This window comes from Salmo trutta, unplaced genomic scaffold, assembly GCF_901001165.1.
Source record: "Salmo trutta unplaced genomic scaffold, fSalTru1.1, whole genome shotgun sequence".
NCBI classification, from domain to species: Eukaryota; Metazoa; Chordata; class Actinopteri; order Salmoniformes; family Salmonidae; genus Salmo; species Salmo trutta.
The window spans coordinates 422,366-444,866 of NW_021822373.1; the positions used below are offsets into that span (position 1 = coordinate 422,366).

Consider the following 22,501-nt stretch of genomic DNA (forward strand, 5'->3'; position numbering starts at 1 on the left):
CTAACATGTTCTTTGAAGAACCTTTTGGGGCTGTTTTTCATTGACCAAGAACCCTATGGTTCTTAGGGGATCTGAGAACAACTCCAGTTGAACCCTTCATTTTTAGAGTGTAGTCGGCTCTATTTACTCTCAGATTTAAACATGATAATTAGTATCAACGATCAAGTCAGCTGCTGCTGCTCCAATACAGTATGAGGTGAGACGGTGAACTGATGTTGAACTGGGCAGTCAGCTGCTGCTGCTCCAATACAGTATGAGGTGAGACGGTGAACTGGGCAGTCAGCTGCTGCTGCTCCAATACAATATGAGGTGAGACGGTGAACTGATGTTGAACCGGGCAGTCAGCTGCTGCTGCTCCAATACAGTATGAGGTGAGACGGTGAACTGATGTTGAACCGGGCAGTCAGCTGCTGCTGCTCCAATACAGTATGAGGTGAGACGGTGAACTGATGTTGAACTGGGCAGTCAGCTGCTGCTGCTCCAATACAGTATGAGGTGAGACGGTGAACCGGGCAGTCAGCTGCTGCTGCTCCAATACAGTATGAGGTGAGACGGTGAACTGATGTTGAACCGGGCAGTCAGCTGCTGCTGCTCCAATACAGTATGAGGTGAGACGGTGAACTGATGTTGAACTGGGCAGTCAGCTGCTGCTGCTCCAATACAGTATGAGGTGAGACGGTGAACTGGGCAGTCAGCTGCTGCTGCTCCAATACAGTATGAGGTGAGACGGTGAACTGATGTTGAACCGGGCAGTCAGCTGCTGCTGCTCCAATACAGTATGAGGTGAGACGGTGAACTGATGTTGAACTGGGCAGTCAGCTGCTGCTGCTCCAATACAGTATGAGGTGAGACGGTGAACTGATGTTGAACTGGGCAGTCAGCTGCTGCTGCTCCAATACAGTATGAGATGAGACGTTGAATCATAATGATGAAGTTAATTAAAATGAATTAGTGAAACTGTTAAAAAATAGTATATGTCATATTAAATATATTACTGTATTGTTATCATATAGAAACATCATGGAATATTGTACATCATCTTAAATATATCACTCTATTGTTATCATATAGAAACATCATGGAATATTGTACATCATATTAGCATCAACATACATTATTGTTTCATTCAATTTCACATAATAAGGATATTTCATATTTTCAAGTTCAGAAGTCAGAACCCATCACCTGCTATGTAAAAGAGACGGAAGAATGCACAATGGTCAATGCTATCTGGGATCCTTGGGACATCTCTACCCAAAACCCTAACCTCAACCCTAACCTTAACCATTTTAAATGTCAACTTCAACGGGCTAGGGACGTCCCAAGGATGTATCTTTACCTGAAAATGTATGATCTAAGTGATTGATAGTTGGTATTCAGCAGTCATAAAGCCTAATTTACTTTAATGAACTACTAAAATAGTGATTTTGTCAGACAGCATAGACAGCAGCTCTACACTTTATTGACTGACTGATCCATTCATCCTTCCATCCCTCCTCAGCCTTCCTCTCCTCTGAAGACCCAGTGAGGGTGGAGCTCAGTCAGAGAGCTTTTGAGGGACTGGTTAGGAAGAACACTTCTACAGCCAGAGAGGTGAGAGGTCACACATGGTGTAGATGGTAAATATTTATGTCCCCTTAGTGGTTCATCACGTCAGCAAAAGGGAATATGTTCCATCATCTATGTTTATTTACATTAGTGCAAATTGTCCACTGATATTGGTGTAATTTCTCACCCCTTTTGGCTGTATGAAAGTTAATTTCCCCTCAGACACACACATTTGTTCTTTGTTATTACCCGGGCCACTGCCTGTTCAGCCTGCTATCATCCAGAAGGCGAGGTCAGTACAGGTACATCAAAGCTGAGACCGAGAGACAGAACCTGTTTTTCAATCTCAAGATCATCAGACTGTTAAATAGCATCACTAACACAGAGGCTGCTGCCTACATGCTTCTTTGAGGGATTTTTATGTATCCAGACATTTAAAGCAGAAATCTGTGATTGGTACATGTATTTGTGGGCTTTAAATGAATGATATATATTGTAGCCATTGCTTCATGAAGAATATAACTTACCCCATCCCTCGGCTGTTTGCCCCCAAAGAATGGCAGGGTGACGGCTTTGTTAATTTCTGAATCCCAGATTGCCCCTTTAATGTAACAGATCATTAAAAACAGCTTAAGTATTGTCCTTTAATAAGTTGCAATTTAACTGTTACATGAATAACAAGACAATCAACCTATGTTGAGTACACAATTTACTACCAATACTAATGACAGTATTCACAACAACAAAACTATGTACAACACAACGATCTTAGATGAAGGAGAACAGGAAAAATCATATTTTCAAAACAGGTGTGAAGTTAGTGGTAGAAAAATTCAAGTCCAGTCAGTCAAGTGGGTTTAAATATAAAAATATTCTGTTAACTTGGCATATTGATCATTTAAAAAACATGTTTTGGACCTGCCAAAACATTCAGGAGATAAAGGTGCTCAAAGTTGACCCACTTTGCATACCCCACCAAACCATGAGACATCCATGTCTTCATAACTTTAAAAGAGAAACGATTGAATTTGATCTCATTTAACGTATTACTGCAGTGGGCTAAATCAGGGTCCCACAGAATGTTTCTTGATATTCTTCAACCCTCCTGCTGTCCTCGGGTCAAAATGACCCGCCACTGTGTTGAACCAAGTTTTATTACATTTCTATATTTTGTGGATGATTTGTAAGAAGGAGGCAGTGAGACTTTCTTTAATTAGCATCAAGGAAAACAATCCCTTCCATTATATTATTCAACTTGAATTTTCAATGACCTGTCCTAGACTGACCCCAGTAGTACAAAAGTGAACTGTTGCCTTTATTCATGTATCCATGTAAGCTGTAGGAAAGAAAATATACTAATATTGTCACTGGTACATGTCCGTACATGTCCGTACATGTCCAGACATGTGGAGCAGTGAAAACAATCCCCTCCATGATATTATTCAACTTGGAATGTGATGACCTGTCCTAGACTGACCCCAGCAGTACAAAAGTTGAACTACATGTCCGTACATGTCCAGACATGTGGAGCAGTGAAAACAGTCCCCTCTATGATATTGTTCAACTTGAGTCGACACATTCTAGTTATCAGAATCACATGGAATTGTTGTGCAATTTAAATGTTTAAATATTAAACTATTTGTAAAAAGATTAAATGTCATTTTAGCTTCTTAAATGAGAGAACGGTTTGTCATAGAGAAACTCTGCTCACTCAGAGGCCCCGCCCAAGTGAACAGACATTGGTTATAAACTATGAAACACGCCCTTCTCTTCCCTACTATATAATCCCTGTTATGAAAATGTATCTTCCTGTTCCAAGGACAAGAGGACGGCGGTCCCCACGTTAAAAGGACAAGATCACCAACAGAACTAAGCCAACCTCAGCGTGAGCTCTGGTTGAACGCCAAGAACCTAACGAAATTAGCATCAAATTTCAACGTGAAGATGACGATCAACACACTGGAAGGATGAATTTCGACTATACCAGCCAGAATATAGCATGAGCTTAAAGTATGGCAACTTGGTGTGAACTTTGAACTCTTATCCACTAAAGAAGTGATACCTCCTAGTCGTTGTGTTAGCAACCGCAGCTTTAAACGTGGGCTAGGAAAGGACGGACAAAGGATCCGCACTACCACACGACAACAGTACTACCGAGTATCCGTTCTACCACCAGACATTCTTCAAAGGACAACCCGGCCTTCCATCAACGACCAACCAATCGAAGCGCAGCTCAGAGTAAATATTTACTGCATTTTCCTTGTCCAAATGGGCGGTTATTTAGAATGCATAAGATACTGTATTTACGATAGCATAGCTGCCTAGTGCATTCGAATGGCAATGGTTTGATTGGATCACAAATAACCATTGAGTTTAATGTATTATATATAGATATAGTGGCATTATCTTTGATAAAGTTTATATGTAACTGAAATCAAATAAATATGTTATTTCTGACACCATTATCTAAAATGTATTGTGACTTAGTGATTAATGACATTGTTGCTTCTTTGAGGGATTTTTATGCAATAATGTATCCAGACATTTAAAGCAGAAATCTGTGATTGGTACATGCATTTGTGGGCTTTAAATGAATGATATATATTGTAGCCATTGCTTCTTGAAGAATATAACTTACCCCATCCCTCGGCTGTTTTCCCCCAAAGAATGGCAGGGTGACGGCTTTGTTATTTTTTGAATCCCAGATTGCCCCTTTAATGTAACAGATCATTAAAAACAGCTTAAGTATTGTCCATTAATAAGTTGCAATGTAACTGTTACATGAATAACACGACAATCAACCTATGTTGAGTACACAATTTACTACCAATACTAATGACAGTATTCACAACAACAAAACTATGTACAATACAACGATCTTAAATGAAGGAGAACAGGAAAAATCATATTTTCAAAACAGGTGGGAAGTTAGTGGTAGAAAAATTCAGGTCCAGTCAGTCAAGTGGGTTTAAATATAAAAAAAATTCTATTAACCTGGCATATTGAGCATTTAAAAAACATGTATATGCATTAAGGCTTGTCACAGCACAGACAACATGAGGGAGACAGACAACTGAATAGACGACAGTCAAGTCTGCTTAGATGCGGTCTGAAAAGGAGGTAAATCCATTTGAATTCAATCACTTTTTGACAGGATCCCTTTTCATTGAAACACACCTTTCCATAAATGTTTGCCGATGGAAGAAGTGGTCAGAAAGTGACATTTTGAACCTTAATGCCAAAACAGGAAAGAAAAGGAAAGAAAATATACTAATATTGTCACTGGTACACGTCCGTACATGTCCAGACATGTGGAGCAGTGAAAACAGTCCCCTCCATGATATTATTCAACTTGGAATGTGATGACCTGTCCTAGACTGACCCCAGTAGTACAAAAGTGAACTGTTGCCTTTGTTCATTTATCCATGTAAGCTGTAGGAAAGAAAATATATTAATATTGTCATGGGTACACGTCCGTACATGTCCAGACATGTGGTCTTCTCCAAGGTGCTGAAGCCATGAATGTGCGTTTCACAGCTGAACAGGTTCTAGAACAGATTTTTTCAAATGTCCAGCAAGACTACTGTTAGGAGCTGTTCCCCCGTGTCCAGGCCGGGTCAGAGCGACCCCCTGGGAGCTGCGGTGCGTCAGTGTGCAAGAGGGCAGCATGGCCACTGTCGGCCGGCAGTAGAGAGGCTACTAATATTGTCAGGAAGAAGAAGAAGAAGATGAGGACGACGATGAGTACGACGATGAGGACGACAATGAGGACGGTGAGGAATATGACCCCGCCGAGCGTGAGGCCGCCGCCGCCGACGCCTCGCAGTCCTGGTTTCAGCGCGGTACAGATAGGCTCCAGTGTCGACCGAGAAGACGAAGAAGACTACTGCGATTCAGAAGAGGAGGACATTTCGGAAGATGAAGACGGCGAGGAATACGACCCCGAACGTGACGCGGACGACTCGGCCTCGCGGTCGTGCTCCTCTTCTTCGGAGGAGGAGGAGGAAGAGCGAGAGGGAGACACGGCCGCTGCCCGAGAGCGAGACAGAGAGCCAGAGCGAGAGGACACGGCGGCGGCCGGCCAAGCCCGAAGGGAGACGTTGCTGTCAAAAAACGGCAAAATCAAATGGTCCTTCGTGGCCTATCGCGGCCCGGACCTGCCCCGCGCCATCTGCCACCCCGGCCCCGCGGTGACGCCTGGCCCCACGGCCTACGCTGCGTCGTGCGCTCGACATCGAGTCCACCTTCCGGCTGTTTGTCATGCCGGCGATAGAAAGGATCATTGTGGACATGACAAATCTGCAGGGGTGAGAAAATACGGCGACAGCTGGCGACCCATGGACTCCACCGACCTGCGTGCCTACCTATGGCTGCTAATCCTAGCAGGTCCCGAGGCGAGTCCGCGGCCAGCCTGTGGGACGCGGAGAGCGGCAGGACCGTGTTCCGAGCCACCATGCCACTCAAGGTCTTTCACAAGTACTCGAGGCTGCTGCGATTCAATGACCGCCGGTCGAGACCCGCGAGACTCGCCTCCGACAGACTGGCGGCCATAAGAGAGGTCTGGGACCTGTGGGAGGAGCGGCTGCCGGCCCTCTACAACCCGGGGTCCGACTTGATGGTGGACGAACAACTGGTCCCGTTCAGAGGTAGTCTGTGTATCTGTACGTATGTATGTGTACTATAGAGAGGTAGCGTCAGCATGTAACATAAACGCCGTGCGTCCCAATGATGAGCCAGCGGTAGTATAGAGAGGTAGCGTCAGCAGCAGCAGCAGCATCAGTAGTGGCGTCGTCAACGACGCCGCTAATCTCCTTCCTCTCCCTCTCCCAAAAGGGCACTGTCCTTTCCAACAGTACATTCCCAGCAAGCCGGCCAAATACGGCATCAAGTCATGGGTGGCCTGCGACGCCAAGTCCAGCTACGCTTGGAAGATGCAAGTCTACACCGGTAAGGCGGCCGGCGGAACCCCCGAGAAGAACCAGGGTGCGCGCGTCGTCCTCGATCTCACGCAGGGGCTGCCGGGTGGTCACAACGTCACCTGTGACAATTTCTTCACCTCCTACGAACTCGGCCAGCGGCTCCTCGAGAGGAACCTCACCATGGTCGGCACGGTGCGAAAGAATAAGCCCGAGCTCCCTCCCGCACTGCTCCAGTCAAAGGGCAGACAGGTCTCGTCCTTCAGGTTCGCCTTCACGCCCACCGTCACTCTAGTGTCCTACCTGGCAAAGAGAAATAAGAACGTGCTACTCCTGAGCATGCTGCACACGGAGGCCGACATTAGCGATCGCCATGACCGGAAGCCGGCCCTCATCCTAGACTACAACTGCAACAAGGGCGGCGTGGACAACCTAGACAAGGTGGTCGGCACCTACAGCTGCAGACGGATGACTGCCCGCTGGCCCCTGGTCATCTTCCACAACATCCTCGACGTGTCCTCCTACAACTCCTTTGTCATATGGTGAGAGATCAACCCTAGCTGGATGCCTCGTAAGCAGAACAAGAGGAGGGTGTTCCTGGAGCAGCTGGGAAAGGCGCTTGTCAAGCTCTTGATACAAAGAAGGCAGCGTCTCCCCCGCACCGAAGCCGCGTCCGCACTTGTCAAAGTCCTACAGAGTGCGGACGACAACGCAGCTCCTCCGGGAGCATGCCGCTGGCCTGGACACCGCCCCGCTAGTGGCTAGTACGAGGAAGAGGTGTCAGCTCTGCCCTCCCAAGAAGGACGCCAAGACACACACGTGCTGCAGGTGTAAGAAATACATCTGCAAAGACTGTTCGCACGCGTCCTGTCACACTTGTGCCCACTGGGCCTTTAGCCGAGACGGGACAGGATGACCCGCCGGTGACACGGGGAGTAGGCAGAATGGGAGGACAACGGGAGGGTTAAACAGCTTGGAAAAGTCCAGAAAATGATTTCATGGCTTTAGAAGCTTCTGATAGGCTAATTGACATAATTTGAGGCAATTGGAGGTGTACCTGTGGATGTATTTCAAGGCTTACCTTCAAACTCCGTGCCTCTTTGCATGACATCATGGGCAATTCAAAAGAAATCAGACAAGATCTCCAGAAGTCTGGTTCATCCTTGGGAGAATTTTCCAAACGCCTGAAGGTACCACGTTCATCTGTACAAACAACAGCACGCAAGTATAAACACCATGGGACCACGCAGCCGTCATACCACTGAAGAAGGAGATTCGTTCTGTCTCCTAGAGATGAACGTACTTTGGTGGGAAACGTGCAAATCAATCCCTGAGCAACAGCAAAGGTCTTGTGAAGATGCTGGAGGAAACAGGTACACAAGTATCTATATCCATAGTAAAACGAGTCCTATATCAACATAACCTAAAAAGCCGCTCAGCAAGGAAGAAGCCACTGCTCCAAAACCGCCATAAAAAAGCCAGACTACGTTTTGCACATGGGGACAAAGATTATACTTTTTGGAGAAATGTTCTTTGGTCTGATGAAACAAAAATAGAACTGCTTGGCCATAATGACCATCGTTATGTTTGGAGGAAAAAGGGGGATGCTTGCAGGCCAAAGAACACCCTCCCAACCGTGAAGCACGGGGGTGGCAGCATCATGTTGTGGGGGTGCTTTGCGGCAGGAGGGACTGGTGCACTTCACCAAATAGATGGCATCATGAGGAGGGAAATTATGTGGATATATTGAAGCAACATCTCAAGACATCAGTCAGGAAGTTAAAGCTTGGACGCAAATGGGTCATCCAAATGGACAATGACCCCAAGCATACTTCCAAAGTTGTGGCAAAATGGCTTAACGACAACAAAGTCAAGGTATTGGAGTGGCCATCAGAAAGCCCAGACCTCAATTCCATAGAAAACTTGTGGGCAGAACAAAAACAGTGTGTGCTAGCAAGGAGGCTTACAGACCTGAATCAGTTACACCAGCTCTGTCAGGAGGAATGGGCCAAAATTCACCCAATTTATTGTGGGAAGCTTGTGGAAGGCTACCCAAAACGTTTGACCCAAGTTAAACAATTTAAAGGCAATGCTACCAAATACTAATTGAGTGTATGTAAACTTCTGACCCACTGGGAATGTGATGAACGAAATAAAAGCTGACATAAATCATTCTCTCTACTATTATTCTGACATTTCACATTCTTAAAATAAAGTGGTGATCCTAACTGACCTAAGAAAGGGAATTTTTACTAGGATTAAATGTCAGGAATTGTGAAAAACTGAGTTTAAATGTATTTGGCTAAGGTGTATGTAAACTTCTGATTTCAACTGTATTTTCCCATTCAAGTCAACATTCTGATGTGTGTCCTCCAACCATCTTTGTGGTACCATTTGAAAGGTGAAATATACATTTGAATCCCATTTTAGTACATTTATCAGCCACAACATGACATCCACCCTGTATTCAAGAGCATCTTGTGTCTCAACCGATGGTGGACACAACACAAACTCCTTAGATGATGTAAAATGGGGTAGATAAAGATAAAACACATGCAAATATGAAACAAATCAGAGTTAACTTGTTCAGTTGATTGAGGTTTAAGGTAAAAACATGTACTAAAGTGCCTTCAGAAAGTATTCATACCCCTTGATTTATTCCAATTCAAAATTGATTCAATTGATACTTTTTCTCAACCATCAACACACAATACCCCATAATGACAAAGTGAAAACATGTTTTTAGAAATGTTTGCAAATGAGTCAAAACATGCTAGAATCACCTTTGGGAGCTGTGAGTGTTTCTGGGTACGTCTCTTAGAGCTTTGCACACCTGTATTTTACAATAATTGCAATGTATTTATTTATTTATTATTCTTCAAGTTCTTTCAAGTTGGTTGCTGATCATTGCAACATTTTCAAATCTTGCCATAGATTTTCAAAAGGATTTAAGTCAAAACTAAATCCTCAGTTTTCTACTAGCACAGCCACTCTGTAACTGTTCTAAAGTCACCATTGGCCTCATGGTGAAATCCCTGAGTGGTTTCCTTCCTCTCTGGCAACTGAGTTAGAAAGGTTGCCTTTGCCTCCCAACTCCCAAGTGGCACAGTGGTCTAAGGCACTGCATTGCAGTGCTAGCTGTGCCACTAGAGATACTGGTTTGTGTCCAGGCTCTCTCGCAGCCGGCTGCGACCGGGACACCCATGGGGTGGCAAACAATTGGCCCAGCGTCGTCCGGGTTAGGGGAGGGATTGGCCGGCAGGGATGTTCTTGTCCCATCGCACACTAGTGACATGGGGCACAATGCATGCTGACACGGTTGCAGGTGTACGGTGTTTCCTCTGACACATTGGTGCGGCTGGCTTCCAGGTTAAGCGGGCATTGTGTCAAGAAGCAGCTTGGCTGGGTTGTGTTTCGGAGGAGGCACGGCTCTTGACCTTCGCCGTACGGGAGTTGCAGCGAGGAGACAAGACTGTAGCTACCAATTTTATAAAATAATGAAAGGTTGCCTCTTTCTTTGTAGGGACTGTGTGTATTGATAGACCATCCAAAGTGGAATTAATAACTTCACCATGCCCAAAGGCATTTCAATGTCAGGTTAATTATTATTATTACATTTCTTTCAACAGGTGCCCTTCTTAGCGAGGCATTGGAAAACCTCCTAGTCTTTCTGTTTGAATCTGTGTTTGAAATTCACTGCTCGACCAATGAAACTGAGAATTAATTGTATGCGTGGGGTACAGAGATGAGGTATTCATAAAAAAATTATGTTAAACACTATTATTACACACATGCAACTTATTATGTGACTTAAGCACATTTTTACTACTGAAAGGATTTAGGCTTGCCATAATAATGGGGTTAAATACTTATTCAATCAAGATATTTTAGCTTTTTCCACATTTTGTATTCAGATGTATTCAGACCCTTTACTCAGTACTTTGATGAAGCACCTTTGGCGGTGATTAAAGCCTCGAGTCTTCTTGGGTATGACACTACAAGCTTCGCACACCTGAATTTGGGGAGTTTCTCCCATTCTTCTCTGCAGATCCTCTCAAGCTCTGTCAGATTGGATGGGGAGGGACGCTACACAGCTATTTTCAGGTCTCTCCAGAGATGTTCGATCGGGTTCAAGTCCAGGCTTTGGCTGGGTCACTCAAGGACATTCAGAGACTTGTCCTGAAGCCACTCCATTGTCTTGGCTGTGTGCTTAGGGTCATTGTCCTGTTGGAAGGCGAACTTTCGCCCCAGTCTAAGGTCCTGAGCACTCTGGAGCAGGTTTTTTGTCAAGGAGCTCTCTGTACTTTGCTCCGTTCAGCTTTCCCTCAATCCTGACTAGTCTCCTGGTCCCTGCCGCTGAAAAACATCCCCACAGCATGATGCTGCCACCACCATGTTTCACCGTAGGGATGGTGCCAAGTTTCTAACAGATGTAACGCTTGACATTCAGGCCAAATAGTTCAATCTTGGTTTCATCAGACCAGCGAATCTTGTATCCCATGGTCTGAGAGTCCTTTAGGTGCCTCTTGGCAAACTCCAAGCGGCTTGTCATGTGCCTTTTACTGATGAGTGGCTTCAGTCTGGTCACTCTACCATAAGTGCATTATTGGTGGAGTGCTGCAGAGATGATGGTCCTTCTGGAAGGTTCTCCCATCTCCACAGAGGAACTCTGGAGCTCTGTCAGAATGACCATCAGGTTCTTGTTCACCTCCCTGACCAAGGCCCTTCAGTTTGGCCATGTGGCCAGCTCTAGGAAGAGTCTTGGTGGTTCCAAACTTCTTCCATTTAAGAATGATGGAGGCCATTGTGTTCTTGGGGAATTTCAATGCTGCAGACGTATTTTGGGACCCTTCCCCAGATATCTGCCTTAACACAGCAGGGCTTGCTTAAACAGCAGGGATTGCAAGTTGAGCATTTAACTGTGCTTGTGCTTGTGACAAATAACATTTACAATTTTAAACACACACACACACACACACACAAAGACACTCACATTCACCACTATTGATTCCGACCTGTGTAGAGACCCCTATTGATTCAGATCTGTGTAGAGACCCCTATTGATTCAGATTTGTGTAGAGACCCCTATTGATTCAGATCTGTGTAGAGACCCCTATTGATTCAGATCTGTGTAGAGACCCCTATTGATTCAGATCTGTATAGAGACCCCTATTGATTCAGATCTGTGTAGAGACTCCTATTGATTCATATCTGTATAGAGACCCCTATTGATTCAGAGCCCTATTGATTCAGACCTGTATAGAGAAACCTATTGATTCAGATCTGTGTAGAGACCCCTATTGATTCAGATCTGTGTAGAGACCCCTATTGATTCAGACCCCTATTGATTCAGACCTGTATAGAGAAACCTATTGATTCAGATCTGTATAGAGACTCCTATTGATTTATATCTGTATAGAGACCCCTATTGATTCAGACCCCTATTGATTCAGACCTGTATAGAGAAACCTATTGATTCAGATCTGTATAGAGACTCCTATTGATTCATATCTGTATAGAGACCCCTATTGATTCAGACCCCTATTGATTCAGACCTGTATAGAGAAACCTATTGATTCAGATCTGTATAGAGACTCCTATTGATTCATATCTGTATAGAGACCCCTATTGATTCAGACCCCTATTGATTCAGACCTGTATAGAGAAACCTATTGATTCAGATCTGTATAGACACCCCCTTTGATTCAGATCTCTGCTGCAGAGTAGTGTTTTGTCATGTTGCGTTTGTGACACATTCTGTACTATTGATGTTGAACATGATTCTGTGGCCTGATATGGCAAAGGTGTGAAAAACCTTCCCAGAAGAGTGGACCAACTCCATATTTATGCCCATCATTTTGTAATGAGATGTTCAACAAGCATGTGTCCACATACTTTTGGTCATATAGTCTATATAACCTACAGTACAGTATGCGGAGTGCAACTATGACAGGGTGTGACTGTTTTAGTGACAGGGCATAAATACTTAACCAAGCAAACGTATTATACATTTAATTGTAAACTGGGTGGTTCCAGCCCTGAATGCTGATTGGTTGACAGCTGTGGTATATCAGACCGTATACCACGGGTATGACAAAACATGTATTTTTACTGTTCTAATTAAGTTGGTAACCAGTTTACCACCTCTGTTTACCACCTCTGTGATATATGACCAATATACCACAGCTGAGGGTTGTATCCAGGCACTCCGCATTGTCTTAGAACAGCCCTTAGCCGTGGTATATTGGCCATATACCACACCCCCTCATGCCTTATTGGTTAAGGTAAGACAAGAGATACAGTTAGTATTTGCTAGGTCTTACTTACTGAAACATACTCTCAAGTTAAGTACCCTACTGCACACAAAGAAGGTATCCAAAGGCTGTTATAGAAATGCTTGTTTAGTTTGTGTTTTAGAATAATACATTTTAGTACATTTATTTAGCTAATGGTTTGACTGAAAAAACACCTAATTTAGTATTGTTTATGTACAGTATAAAAGGAACACATTATACAAATGTCTTTAGATTATAAATATGTTTAGTTGTAGAGATGATTGCTTCCAGGAGTTGTGTGCAATAAATATTGTGTCTTTGTCTAAAACACATTACAAACACTGAAATGATACAACTCATTACAACGGTATCTCTTTTAGAAAGTAATCTTATTTTGTTATAATTTCATTTTCATGTTTTGTTTGATATACTCTATACCCATTGATTATAGAATAATATCAAATAGAAATAAACCTTGTGAACTTATACTGTCTCACCCTATTGCAACACACAATTCAAGTTTGTGTTGTCTTTTGTCTCTGTAAATAAACAATATAGCTTCAAAATGTTTACAAGTATCATGTCGATCTTAAGGACTTTCATATCGTTGCATACAGCTCCATCTAAACCTTTATATTAGAACATTTGTCATCACCTCATAATGATGTTGTGTAAACAATCTAGATAAATAAAGAGATCCACATACGATTAATCTAATTGTCAACTTTCCTCTTTTCAGGGAAAGAAAATGCATCGAGAAAACAGAAGAGAAAAAACGGAGACCTATTACCGTGGGGAGCATAAGAGTATAGAAACCTTGAAAATGGTTAAAACCCCACAAAGTTATAGACGTCTTATTTTAAAAGACATTCCACTATACCCCAAAGCTGACAAAGCGGAATTTCACGTGGACAAAGTCTGTCACGTAACCACTCCAACAGGCCTGTCAGGAATCATGGATTTGAGTGGATTTACAGCAGGGCAAAGAGGGAGTTTCTCATGGTGGGCTCTTCACATTACAGAAGGTGAAATTGAGGCAGCAGAGAATCGCTTCCTTGAAAAGGAACAGCTTTCCTTTGACCCAAAAACGGGGGAAGAAAAAAGACACAATCCATTCCTGAGGGAATTCACCACCTCCCCTGTCTTCCAACAGGGATCTCGGTATGGGAACTTTAAGTTTACCTTCCCCTTGGAGGATCTCATGCAGATGTACACAGAGCAGACCTGTGAGGGAGAGAAGCCTGTCCTGAGAGTCTATGAAACCGTGGTTTACAAGCAGGAGATCATGTACGTAGTGGTTCTCCACAGTCCAGAGGTGACAGAGTTTGATGACTGCCCACTTCTTGCCGATGAGAATGATGAGGCAATATGCATTTATAAAGATGGCAAAATTATCTGGCGTGCAGAAGCAATATGTGGAACCCATACAAAGAAGCTGATCATCAACCGAGAGAGTGGAACAGTTGAAACAGAAGAACTAGGACATGATTATGAACATTTCATGTGGGACAATGTGACCCTGGCATTCCATCTGCCAGTTGACAGCACCCTCGTAGTTGAAGAGGGAGTATTAAAGGATAGACTCCATGCATGTGAGGGTATCGCACCTTTTCTCCATGATGAGTTGTTAACACTAGAGAAGGCAAAAGAAGTAGTCGATGCCATAAAGAATGCTATATAGGGACAGTGCTAGTGACAGTGCTAGGGACAGTTCTAGGGACAGTTCTAGGGACAGTTCTACATAGGGACAGTGCTAGGGACAGTTCTAGGGACAGTTCTAGGGACAGTTCTAGGGACAGTGCTAGTGACTGTTATAGGGACAGTTCTAGGGACAGTTCTAGGGACAGTTCTAGGGACAGTTCTACATAGGGACAGTGCTAGGGACAGTGCTAGGGACAGTTCTAGGGTCCGTTATAGGTACATTTCTAGAGACAGTGCTAGGGACAGTGCTAGTGGCAGTTCTACGGACAGTTATAGGGACAGTTGTAGGGACAGTTCTACGGACAGTTCTACAGACAGTTATAGGGACAGTTCTACGGACAGTGCTAGGGACAGTTCTAGGGACAGTGCTAGTGACAGTGCTAGTGACAGGTATAGGGACAGTGCTAGTGACAGTGCTAGTGACAGGTATAGGGACAGTGCTAGTGACAGTGCTCGGGACAGTTCTAGGGACAGTGCTAGTGACAGTTATAGGGACAGTGCTAGGGACAGTGCTAGGGACAGTGCTAGTGACAGTGCTAGTGACAGTTATAGGGACAGTGCTAGTGACAGTGCTAGGGACAGTGCTAGGGACAGTTCTAGGGACAGTTCTACAGACAGTTCTACAGACAGTTATAGGGACAGTTCTACGGACAGTGCTAGGGACAGTTCTAGGGACAGTGCTAGTGACAGTTATAGGGACAGTGCTAGTGACAGTGCTAGGGACAGTGCTAGGGACAGTTATAGGGACAGTGCTAGTGACAGTGCTAGGGACAGTGCTAGGGACAGTTATAGGGATAGTTATAGGGACAGTGCTAGGAACAGTGCAAGGAACAGTTATAGGGACAGTGCTAGGAACAGTTCTACAGACAGTGCTAGGAACAGTTATAGGGACAGTGCTAGGGGCAGTTATAGGAACAGTTATAGGGGCAGTTATAGGGACAGTGCTAGGAACAGTGCTAGGAACAGTTCTACAGACAGTGCTAGGAACAGTTCTACAGACAGTGCTAGGAACAGTTCTACAGACAGTGCTAGGAACAGTGCTAGGGACAGTGCTAGTGCTGACTTAGTTCTCAGGCAAAACACTCTCTCTAGTCAGTTGAGAAGGAGATGTGTGCAAAGGGGCTCAATCACCCAGCCTTGTTAATGCTAGATAACAAAATTGCCTGGCAAAACTGTGCTACATTATAAACATAGTAAAAATGTATTTCCCTTTCTTGTTGTTTGCTGATGTCTAATATATCTAATGCAAACCGTGCAGTGTACAAATATATGCGTTAAGGAATTAACCATTCCATTCCATTCTATATGCTTTAGTCTTAAACTCTGTAATGATATACATAGCAGAAGACTGGGCTAGATTTATTTTGGTTTCCCACCTTTTATTTTCATAATACTATACTGAATAATACATAGAATAGGGCAAACTGGTCCAGTTATGATGAATACCCTCCCTTTGTGTTGTATGTTAATGTGTAATCAAGTCAAATAAAACATGTTAATCACCCATTGAGTGTTTTTGATTGTTGTTTTACAGACATTACCCTTTTTCCTGAAAGTTCAAATGTTTATTTATTATGTTCAAATGTTTATTAACATATGTGGTGGCTAATTTCTGCATTACCAAATGAGGAGAGTTACAAACTTCACACACCAGTCAGAGCTATACGTAAACTACATCTTTAATAATGAACTTGTTATGGATAGGGGGCAGTATTTTCACGGCCGGATAAAAAACGTACTCGATTTAATCTGATTATTACTCCTGCCCAGAAACTAGAATATGCATATAATTATTAGCTTTGGATAGAAAACACTCCAAATTTTCTAAAACTGTTTGAATGGTGTCTGTGAGTATAACAGAACTCATTTGGCAGGCCAAAACCTGAGAAGATTCCAAACAGGAAGCGCTCTCTCTGACCATTTCTTGGCCTTCTTGCTAATCTCTATCCAAAACAGGGGATCTCTGATGTAACGTGACATTTTCTAACGCTCCCATAGGCTCTCAGAAGGCGCCAGAACGTTGAATGATGACTTTGCAGGCCATAGCTGAAAAACAGTAGCGCATTTGGTAAGTGGTCGATCTGAGAACAATGAGACTGGCGCACGCGTGCACGAGACGACTCCATGTTTTCATTTTCAGTCTTTGAACAAAAACAACGACTCCCGGTCGGAATATTATCGCTTTTTTACGAGAAAAATCGCATAGAAATTGATTTTAAACAGCGTTTGACATGCTTCGAAGTACGGTAATGGAATATTTTGACATTTTTTGTCACGAAACGCGCAGGGCGCATCACCCTTTGTTACCCTTCGGATAGTGTCTTGAACGCACAACAAAACGCCGCTATTTGGATATAACTATGGATTATTTGGAACCAAACCAACATTTGTTATTGAAGTAGAAGTCCTGGGAGTGCATTCTGACGAAGAACAGCAAAGGTAATCACATTTTTCTTATAGTAAATCTGAGTTTGGTGAGTACCAACTTGGTGGGTGTCAAAATAGCTAGCCCGTGATGGCGAGCTATCTACTCAGAATATTGCAAATGTGCTTTCCCCAAAAAGCTATTTTAAAATCGGACACCGCGATTGCATAAAGGAGTTCTGTATCTATAATTCTTAAAATAATTATTATGTTTTGGTGAACGTTTATCGTGAGTAATTTAGTAAATTCACCGGAAGTGTTCGGTGGGAATACTAGTTCTGAACGTCACATGCTAATGTAAAAAGCTGGTTTTTGATATAAATATGAACTTGATTGAACAAAACATGCATGTATTGTATAACAAAATGTCCTAGGAGTGTCATCTGATGAAGATCATCAAAGGTTAGTGCTGCATTTAGCTGTGGTTTTGTTTTTTGTGACATTATATGCTAGCTTGAAAAATGGGTGTCTGATTATTTCTGGCTGGGTACTCTGCTGACATAATCTAATGTTTTGCTTTCGCTGTAAAGCCTTTTTGAAATTGGACAGTGTGGTTAGATAAAGGAGAGTCTTGTCTTTAAAATGTTGTAAAATAGTCATATGTTTGAAAAATGTAAGTTTTCGGATTTTCGAGGAGTTTGTATTTCGCGCCACACCTATCATTGGATATTGGAGCAGGTGTTCCGCTAGCGGAACGTCTAGATGTAAGAGGTTTTAAGATGCTTTTGCAAAAGCACTTGACTTTCAATGATGCGCTATCTCTAATGAACCATTGAAAAGTGACTACACAAAAGTACAAAGAGCATTTATAGCCAAGATCCACCCCTCTCAACATACATGACAAACCACAGATCTTAGAAACAGTTCACAAAGGGACCTTATACTTGAGAAAGGAGTATCCCTTAGCCAGATAACATTCGCTATAAATTATCATTCAGTTTGGTCCCTAATGACGAGGTTCTAATCTCGTTCCTGGTACCTCATAGTACAAAAACACCATCACATAAATCAATTGTCAACTCTAGATACTCCCATCTCAAGTAAACCCCCTCTTGACTCCACTCCTGGACAAGCTCACTGAGGGGAGTGACTTGCGCACAGACATTGTGGAGACAAATAATTGGTTTCCCATTAATCACGCCATCTCTTCACATGGTTTAAGAATAGGTAAAGACACATTCACATATGAAGACAATGTTCCATTTTGTCCCCCTCCCTGTCTGATATTCTGCAAAGCAACAGAGATATGTCAAAGACAAGTCTGACCTCTCCCCTCTCTGGGCCCAAGTGACTGAGCCCCAGCTAAGGGAAAAGTGCAACTGAAAGACACCAGAGTCCAAAGGGATACTTTCTAATGACAAGTAATCTCACATAAACATATTATGCTAATAAAACATCTTAATTATCTATGTTACCCAACTAATTCTGATTCATCCACCACACATATTCTTCACTGGGCAGAGAGGTGTAACCCTGTTTCAATAGTTATTGACATCTTCTTCACTGGCAGAGAGGTGTAAACCCTGTTTCAATGGTTATTGACATATTCTTCACTGGGGAGAGGTGTAACCCTGTTTCAATGGTTATTGACATCTTCTTCACTGGGCAGAGAGGTGTAACCCTGTTTCAAGAGTTATTGACATCTTCTTCACTGGGCAGAGAGGTCTAACCCTGTTTCAGTGTTTATTGACATATTCTTCACTGGGCAGAGAGGTGTAACCCTGTTTCAATGGTTATTGACATATTCTTCACTGGGCAGAGAGGGGGTGGAAACATACATACATACAGAAAAACACATGTTGCGCCCTGCAATTACATCTGTGACCCTGTGCATGTGACCAATGAAGCGAAGCCAGTTCAGAAAGGAATCCCATCAGCTGAGATGACACCAATTAGATACTAGCACAATCACGCCTACCTTATTTGGTGGTCTATTTAAGCTGACCAGGTCTGCTCACTCATCCTGCTGCCGCTTGATGCTCCTGCTACTACGCGCTGGCTTCTTGCTCTGCATTGATGCCACTGCTACTATGTACTGGCTTCTTGCTCTGCATTGATGCTCCTGCTACTATCTGCTGGCTTGTTGCTCCCACCACCACCACCCCAGCCTCTAACTGTTGGGTTCTGTGCTCCTGCTACTACTGCTGGCTTGTTGCTCCCACCACCACCCCAGCCTCTAACTGTTGGGTTCTGTGCTCCTGCCGGGGGGTTTGGTAGAGTTTATCTCACTCACTGCTTGTAGGTAGTTTTATATAATGATGCTTTGCTTGGGCAGTGAGCTACCCTGAAGGAGCAGAGCCTATATCACAAGCACTGGAATTATTCATTCTTTAATGAATGGTTAAACATATTTCTATGTGCTGTATCCTTTCTGAAATAAACTCTAAACTGAACTAAACTAAATGCAGTGGATACCATCCAAGACAAATGTAGTCAATGACATTCAATAGAAGTTGTTCATGAGTTATTTGCTCACCGTTTACAGCTGCTGTACCATGAAGCTGGGAATGTACTGGTACGCAGCACCTCAGGTCAAAGGCCTTGCTTAAGGGCATGATGAAAGGGCTGGGACAGGTAAAAAAATATTTTTAAGCCTGGAGACAATTGAGACGTGGATTGTGTATGTGTTTCGCCGGGTTAGACCGTCATTGTAAATAAGATTTTTTCTTACCCGACTTGCCAAGTTAAAAACCCTCTTGGGGCTATGTGGGACGCTAGCGTGCCCCCCGTGGTGCACCCTATCAACAGCAGGTGCATTTCAAGAGCGGCAAATTTGAAACCAAATAAATGTCAAAATTCAAATTTTTCAAACATACAACTATCTTACACCCTTTGAAAGATAACAACTCCTTAATCTAACCACGTTGTCCGATTTCAAAAGGTTTACGGCGAAAGCATAAGTTAGATTATGTTAGGAGAGTACATTGACAATAGCTGTGTGTAATGTTTTGTCATTCAAAGACATGCGTCACCAAAACCAAAATCAGCTAAAATTATGCACTAACCTTTTACAATCTCCATCAGATGACACTCCTAGGACATTATTGTTAGACAATACATGCATTTTTAGTCTATCAAGTTCATATTATATCCAAAAACAGCGTTTGCTATGGCGTTGATGTTCAGGAAATCGTTCCCTCCAATAACCGGCAGTCAAGTCAGCAACAACAAATTAAATAATTATATTAGAAAACATGGTAAAATATTATATTGTCATTCAAAGAATTATAGATTACATCTCTTGAACGCAATCGACTTGGCCAGATTTAAAATAACTTACTGGGAAATCACACTTTGCAATAATCTGAGCACTGCGCCAGAAAAATACGCTTTGCGATACGACTAACCGCCATGTTGGATAGATCTAAAATCGAAAATACTATGTAAATATCCATATACTTTGATTCTCTTCATCAGATGTCACTTCCAGAATCCCAGGTCAATAACGAATGTAGTTTTGTTCAAAAAAGCTCATCATTTATGTCCAAAAGCGCCGTGTTGTTAGCACATGATCTAAGCCAGCCGGACTTCACTTCACTTCACGAACGGAAAAAAATATATTTACTTTCGTTCAAACATGTCCAAACGTTGTATCGCATAAATCATTAGGGCCTTTTTAACCAGAACATGAATAAATTCAAGGCGGGCGATTGGTTCTCTTTTAAATGTGTTGGATATGAGAGTATCCCAACATGAACTCGCACGCCAGGTGGTCTAATGGGCCATCACCGTTCCAAGCTCTTGTTCGGTCAGATCTCACAGTATAAGACTCAAACCACTTGTAACGGCTGTTGACATCTAGTGAAGCAATAGGAAGTGCCAAAATATTCATCAGCCTCTCTTGTTTTTCAATGGCATAGGCTGTAAAGTCAATTCAACACATCAGGTATCCACTTCCTGTCAGAATCTGTCTCAGGGTTTTGCCTGCCAAATGAGTTCTGTTATACTCACAGACACCATTCAAACAGTTTTAGAAACTTTAGGGTGTTTTCTATCCATATATAATAAGTCTATGCAATTCTAGTTACTGGGTAGGATTATGTAACCAGATAAATCGGGTACATTTTTTTTGATCACAGCCGTGAATAATACTGCCCCCTAGCCCCAACAGGATAGTTTCAATCAGAACTTCAATAATATTCAAAGCGGACGATTGCTTGTCTTATAAAACATTTCGGATCAAAACATTCCCCACATGCACGCGCGCCATAGTAAGTAATGGCCATCCGCTTGTGACCAAGTTTCCAGGCTTCTCGTTCGTCTGTTTTTACCGGAGAAGACTCAAACCACTTTGTAAAGGCTGTTGACATCTAGTGGAAGCCTTAGGAAGTGCTAAATGAGTAACCAGTCCCTGTGGGTTTCATAGGCAAAGGCTTGAAAGTGATTCCACACTATGATTTTCCACGTCTCTGTTAGGATTTGTCTCGGATTTGGACTGCCATATGAGTGCTGTTATACTTACAGACACCATTCAAACTGTTTTAGAAACTTCAGAGAGTTTTCTATCTAAATCTACTAATAATACGCATATTCTAGTTCCTGGGCCCGAGTAGTAGGCCATTTAATATGGGTACGTTTTTCATCCGGCCGTGAAAATACTGCCCCCTACCCTAGAGAAGTTAAGTCTGCACAGACAACTAATTACCTTTTACACACTATATGCTGACTGCCATATACAAAGGATGTGCTTGTTTATAAAAGCGTTGAACCGGCACTGGTCGTTGAGCTTCTCAACTATCCCTGTTGAGTGGATAGTTGATTCTCCGTTTTAGCTAATCTTATAATAAAGTGTTGTTTGAAATAATCTGCAGTCTCTCTTCCTTTGATTAGATATTCCACAACACGTTGCATCAACCAATGGTTCCATGCCATGTCTTGGACTGTGCAGTCAGGCACCAGATTGTTATAACATATGTGGTAAGCTGATACGTAAAACATCTATCCAGGTGTTGAAAGATCTGGCTGGAGTCCGCAACGTCTGAGCAGAGGAACTCGCCCAACCTGTTATTGATGCTGTGTTCATATCAAGTAGGAAGCTCAGAAAATACTACTAAACTGGGAGCAATGAGTTGGGTGCCTTAATTGTGTTATGTAGTTGTGTTGTCATGTTGTGAATGTTGTATTGTAGTAACCAACTGTATTTAATGGTGTTATGTAGTTGTGTTGTCATGTTGTGAATGTTGTATTGTAGTAACCAACTGTATTTAATGGTGTTATGTAGTGTGTTGTCATGTTGTGAATGTTGTATTGTAGTAACCAACTGTATTTAATGGTGTTATGTAGTTGTGTTGTCATGTTGTGAATGTTGTATTGTAGTAACCAACTGTATTTAATGGTGTTATGTAGTTGTGTTGTCATGTTTTGAATGTTGTATTGTAGTAACCAACTGTATTTAATGGTGTTATGGAGTTGTGTTTTCATGTTTTGAATGTTGTATTGTAATAGGCCTAACCCTCACCAATTATTCTGGTGATGGAGAGAGACACCAGACAAGACACAGAGACAGTAACAGAAGAATCGGATATGATGGAGAGAGACACCAGACATAACACAGAGACAGCAACAGACGACACAGAGAAAGTGATGGAGAGAGGCAGAGGAGGGGAGTGTACAGTAGACTGTATTACTTATAGCTGA

General features: G+C 42.8%; 1 protein-coding gene and 1 long non-coding RNA gene across 2 annotated transcripts; both read left to right on the forward strand.

Moving 5' to 3' along the window:
* Nucleotides 1-3,348: 3,348 nt before the first annotated feature.
* Nucleotides 3,349-14,493, forward strand: LOC115182021 (uncharacterized). Its single transcript, XM_029743670.1, has 2 exons — nucleotides 3,349-3,786; nucleotides 13,479-14,493. The coding sequence occupies exon 2, from the start codon at nucleotides 13,488-13,490 to the stop codon at nucleotides 14,418-14,420; it is 933 nt and encodes a 310-aa protein (XP_029599530.1). The 5' UTR covers nucleotides 3,349-3,786; nucleotides 13,479-13,487; the 3' UTR covers nucleotides 14,421-14,493.
* Nucleotides 14,494-21,794: 7,301 nt separating this feature from the next.
* LOC115182025 (uncharacterized) lies at nucleotides 21,795-22,378 on the forward strand. The gene is made up of 2 exons (XR_003873599.1): nucleotides 21,795-21,892; nucleotides 22,310-22,378. It is a non-coding gene; the product is annotated as an uncharacterized LOC115182025 (long non-coding RNA).
* The last annotated feature ends 123 nt before the right edge of the window (nucleotides 22,379-22,501 follow it).

What these genes read in the sequence shown, in the direction of transcription:
- LOC115182021 (XM_029743670.1), top strand. Translation starts at nt 13,488, where the DNA reads ATGCATCGAGAAAACAGAAGAGAAAAAACGGAGACCTATTACCGTGGG.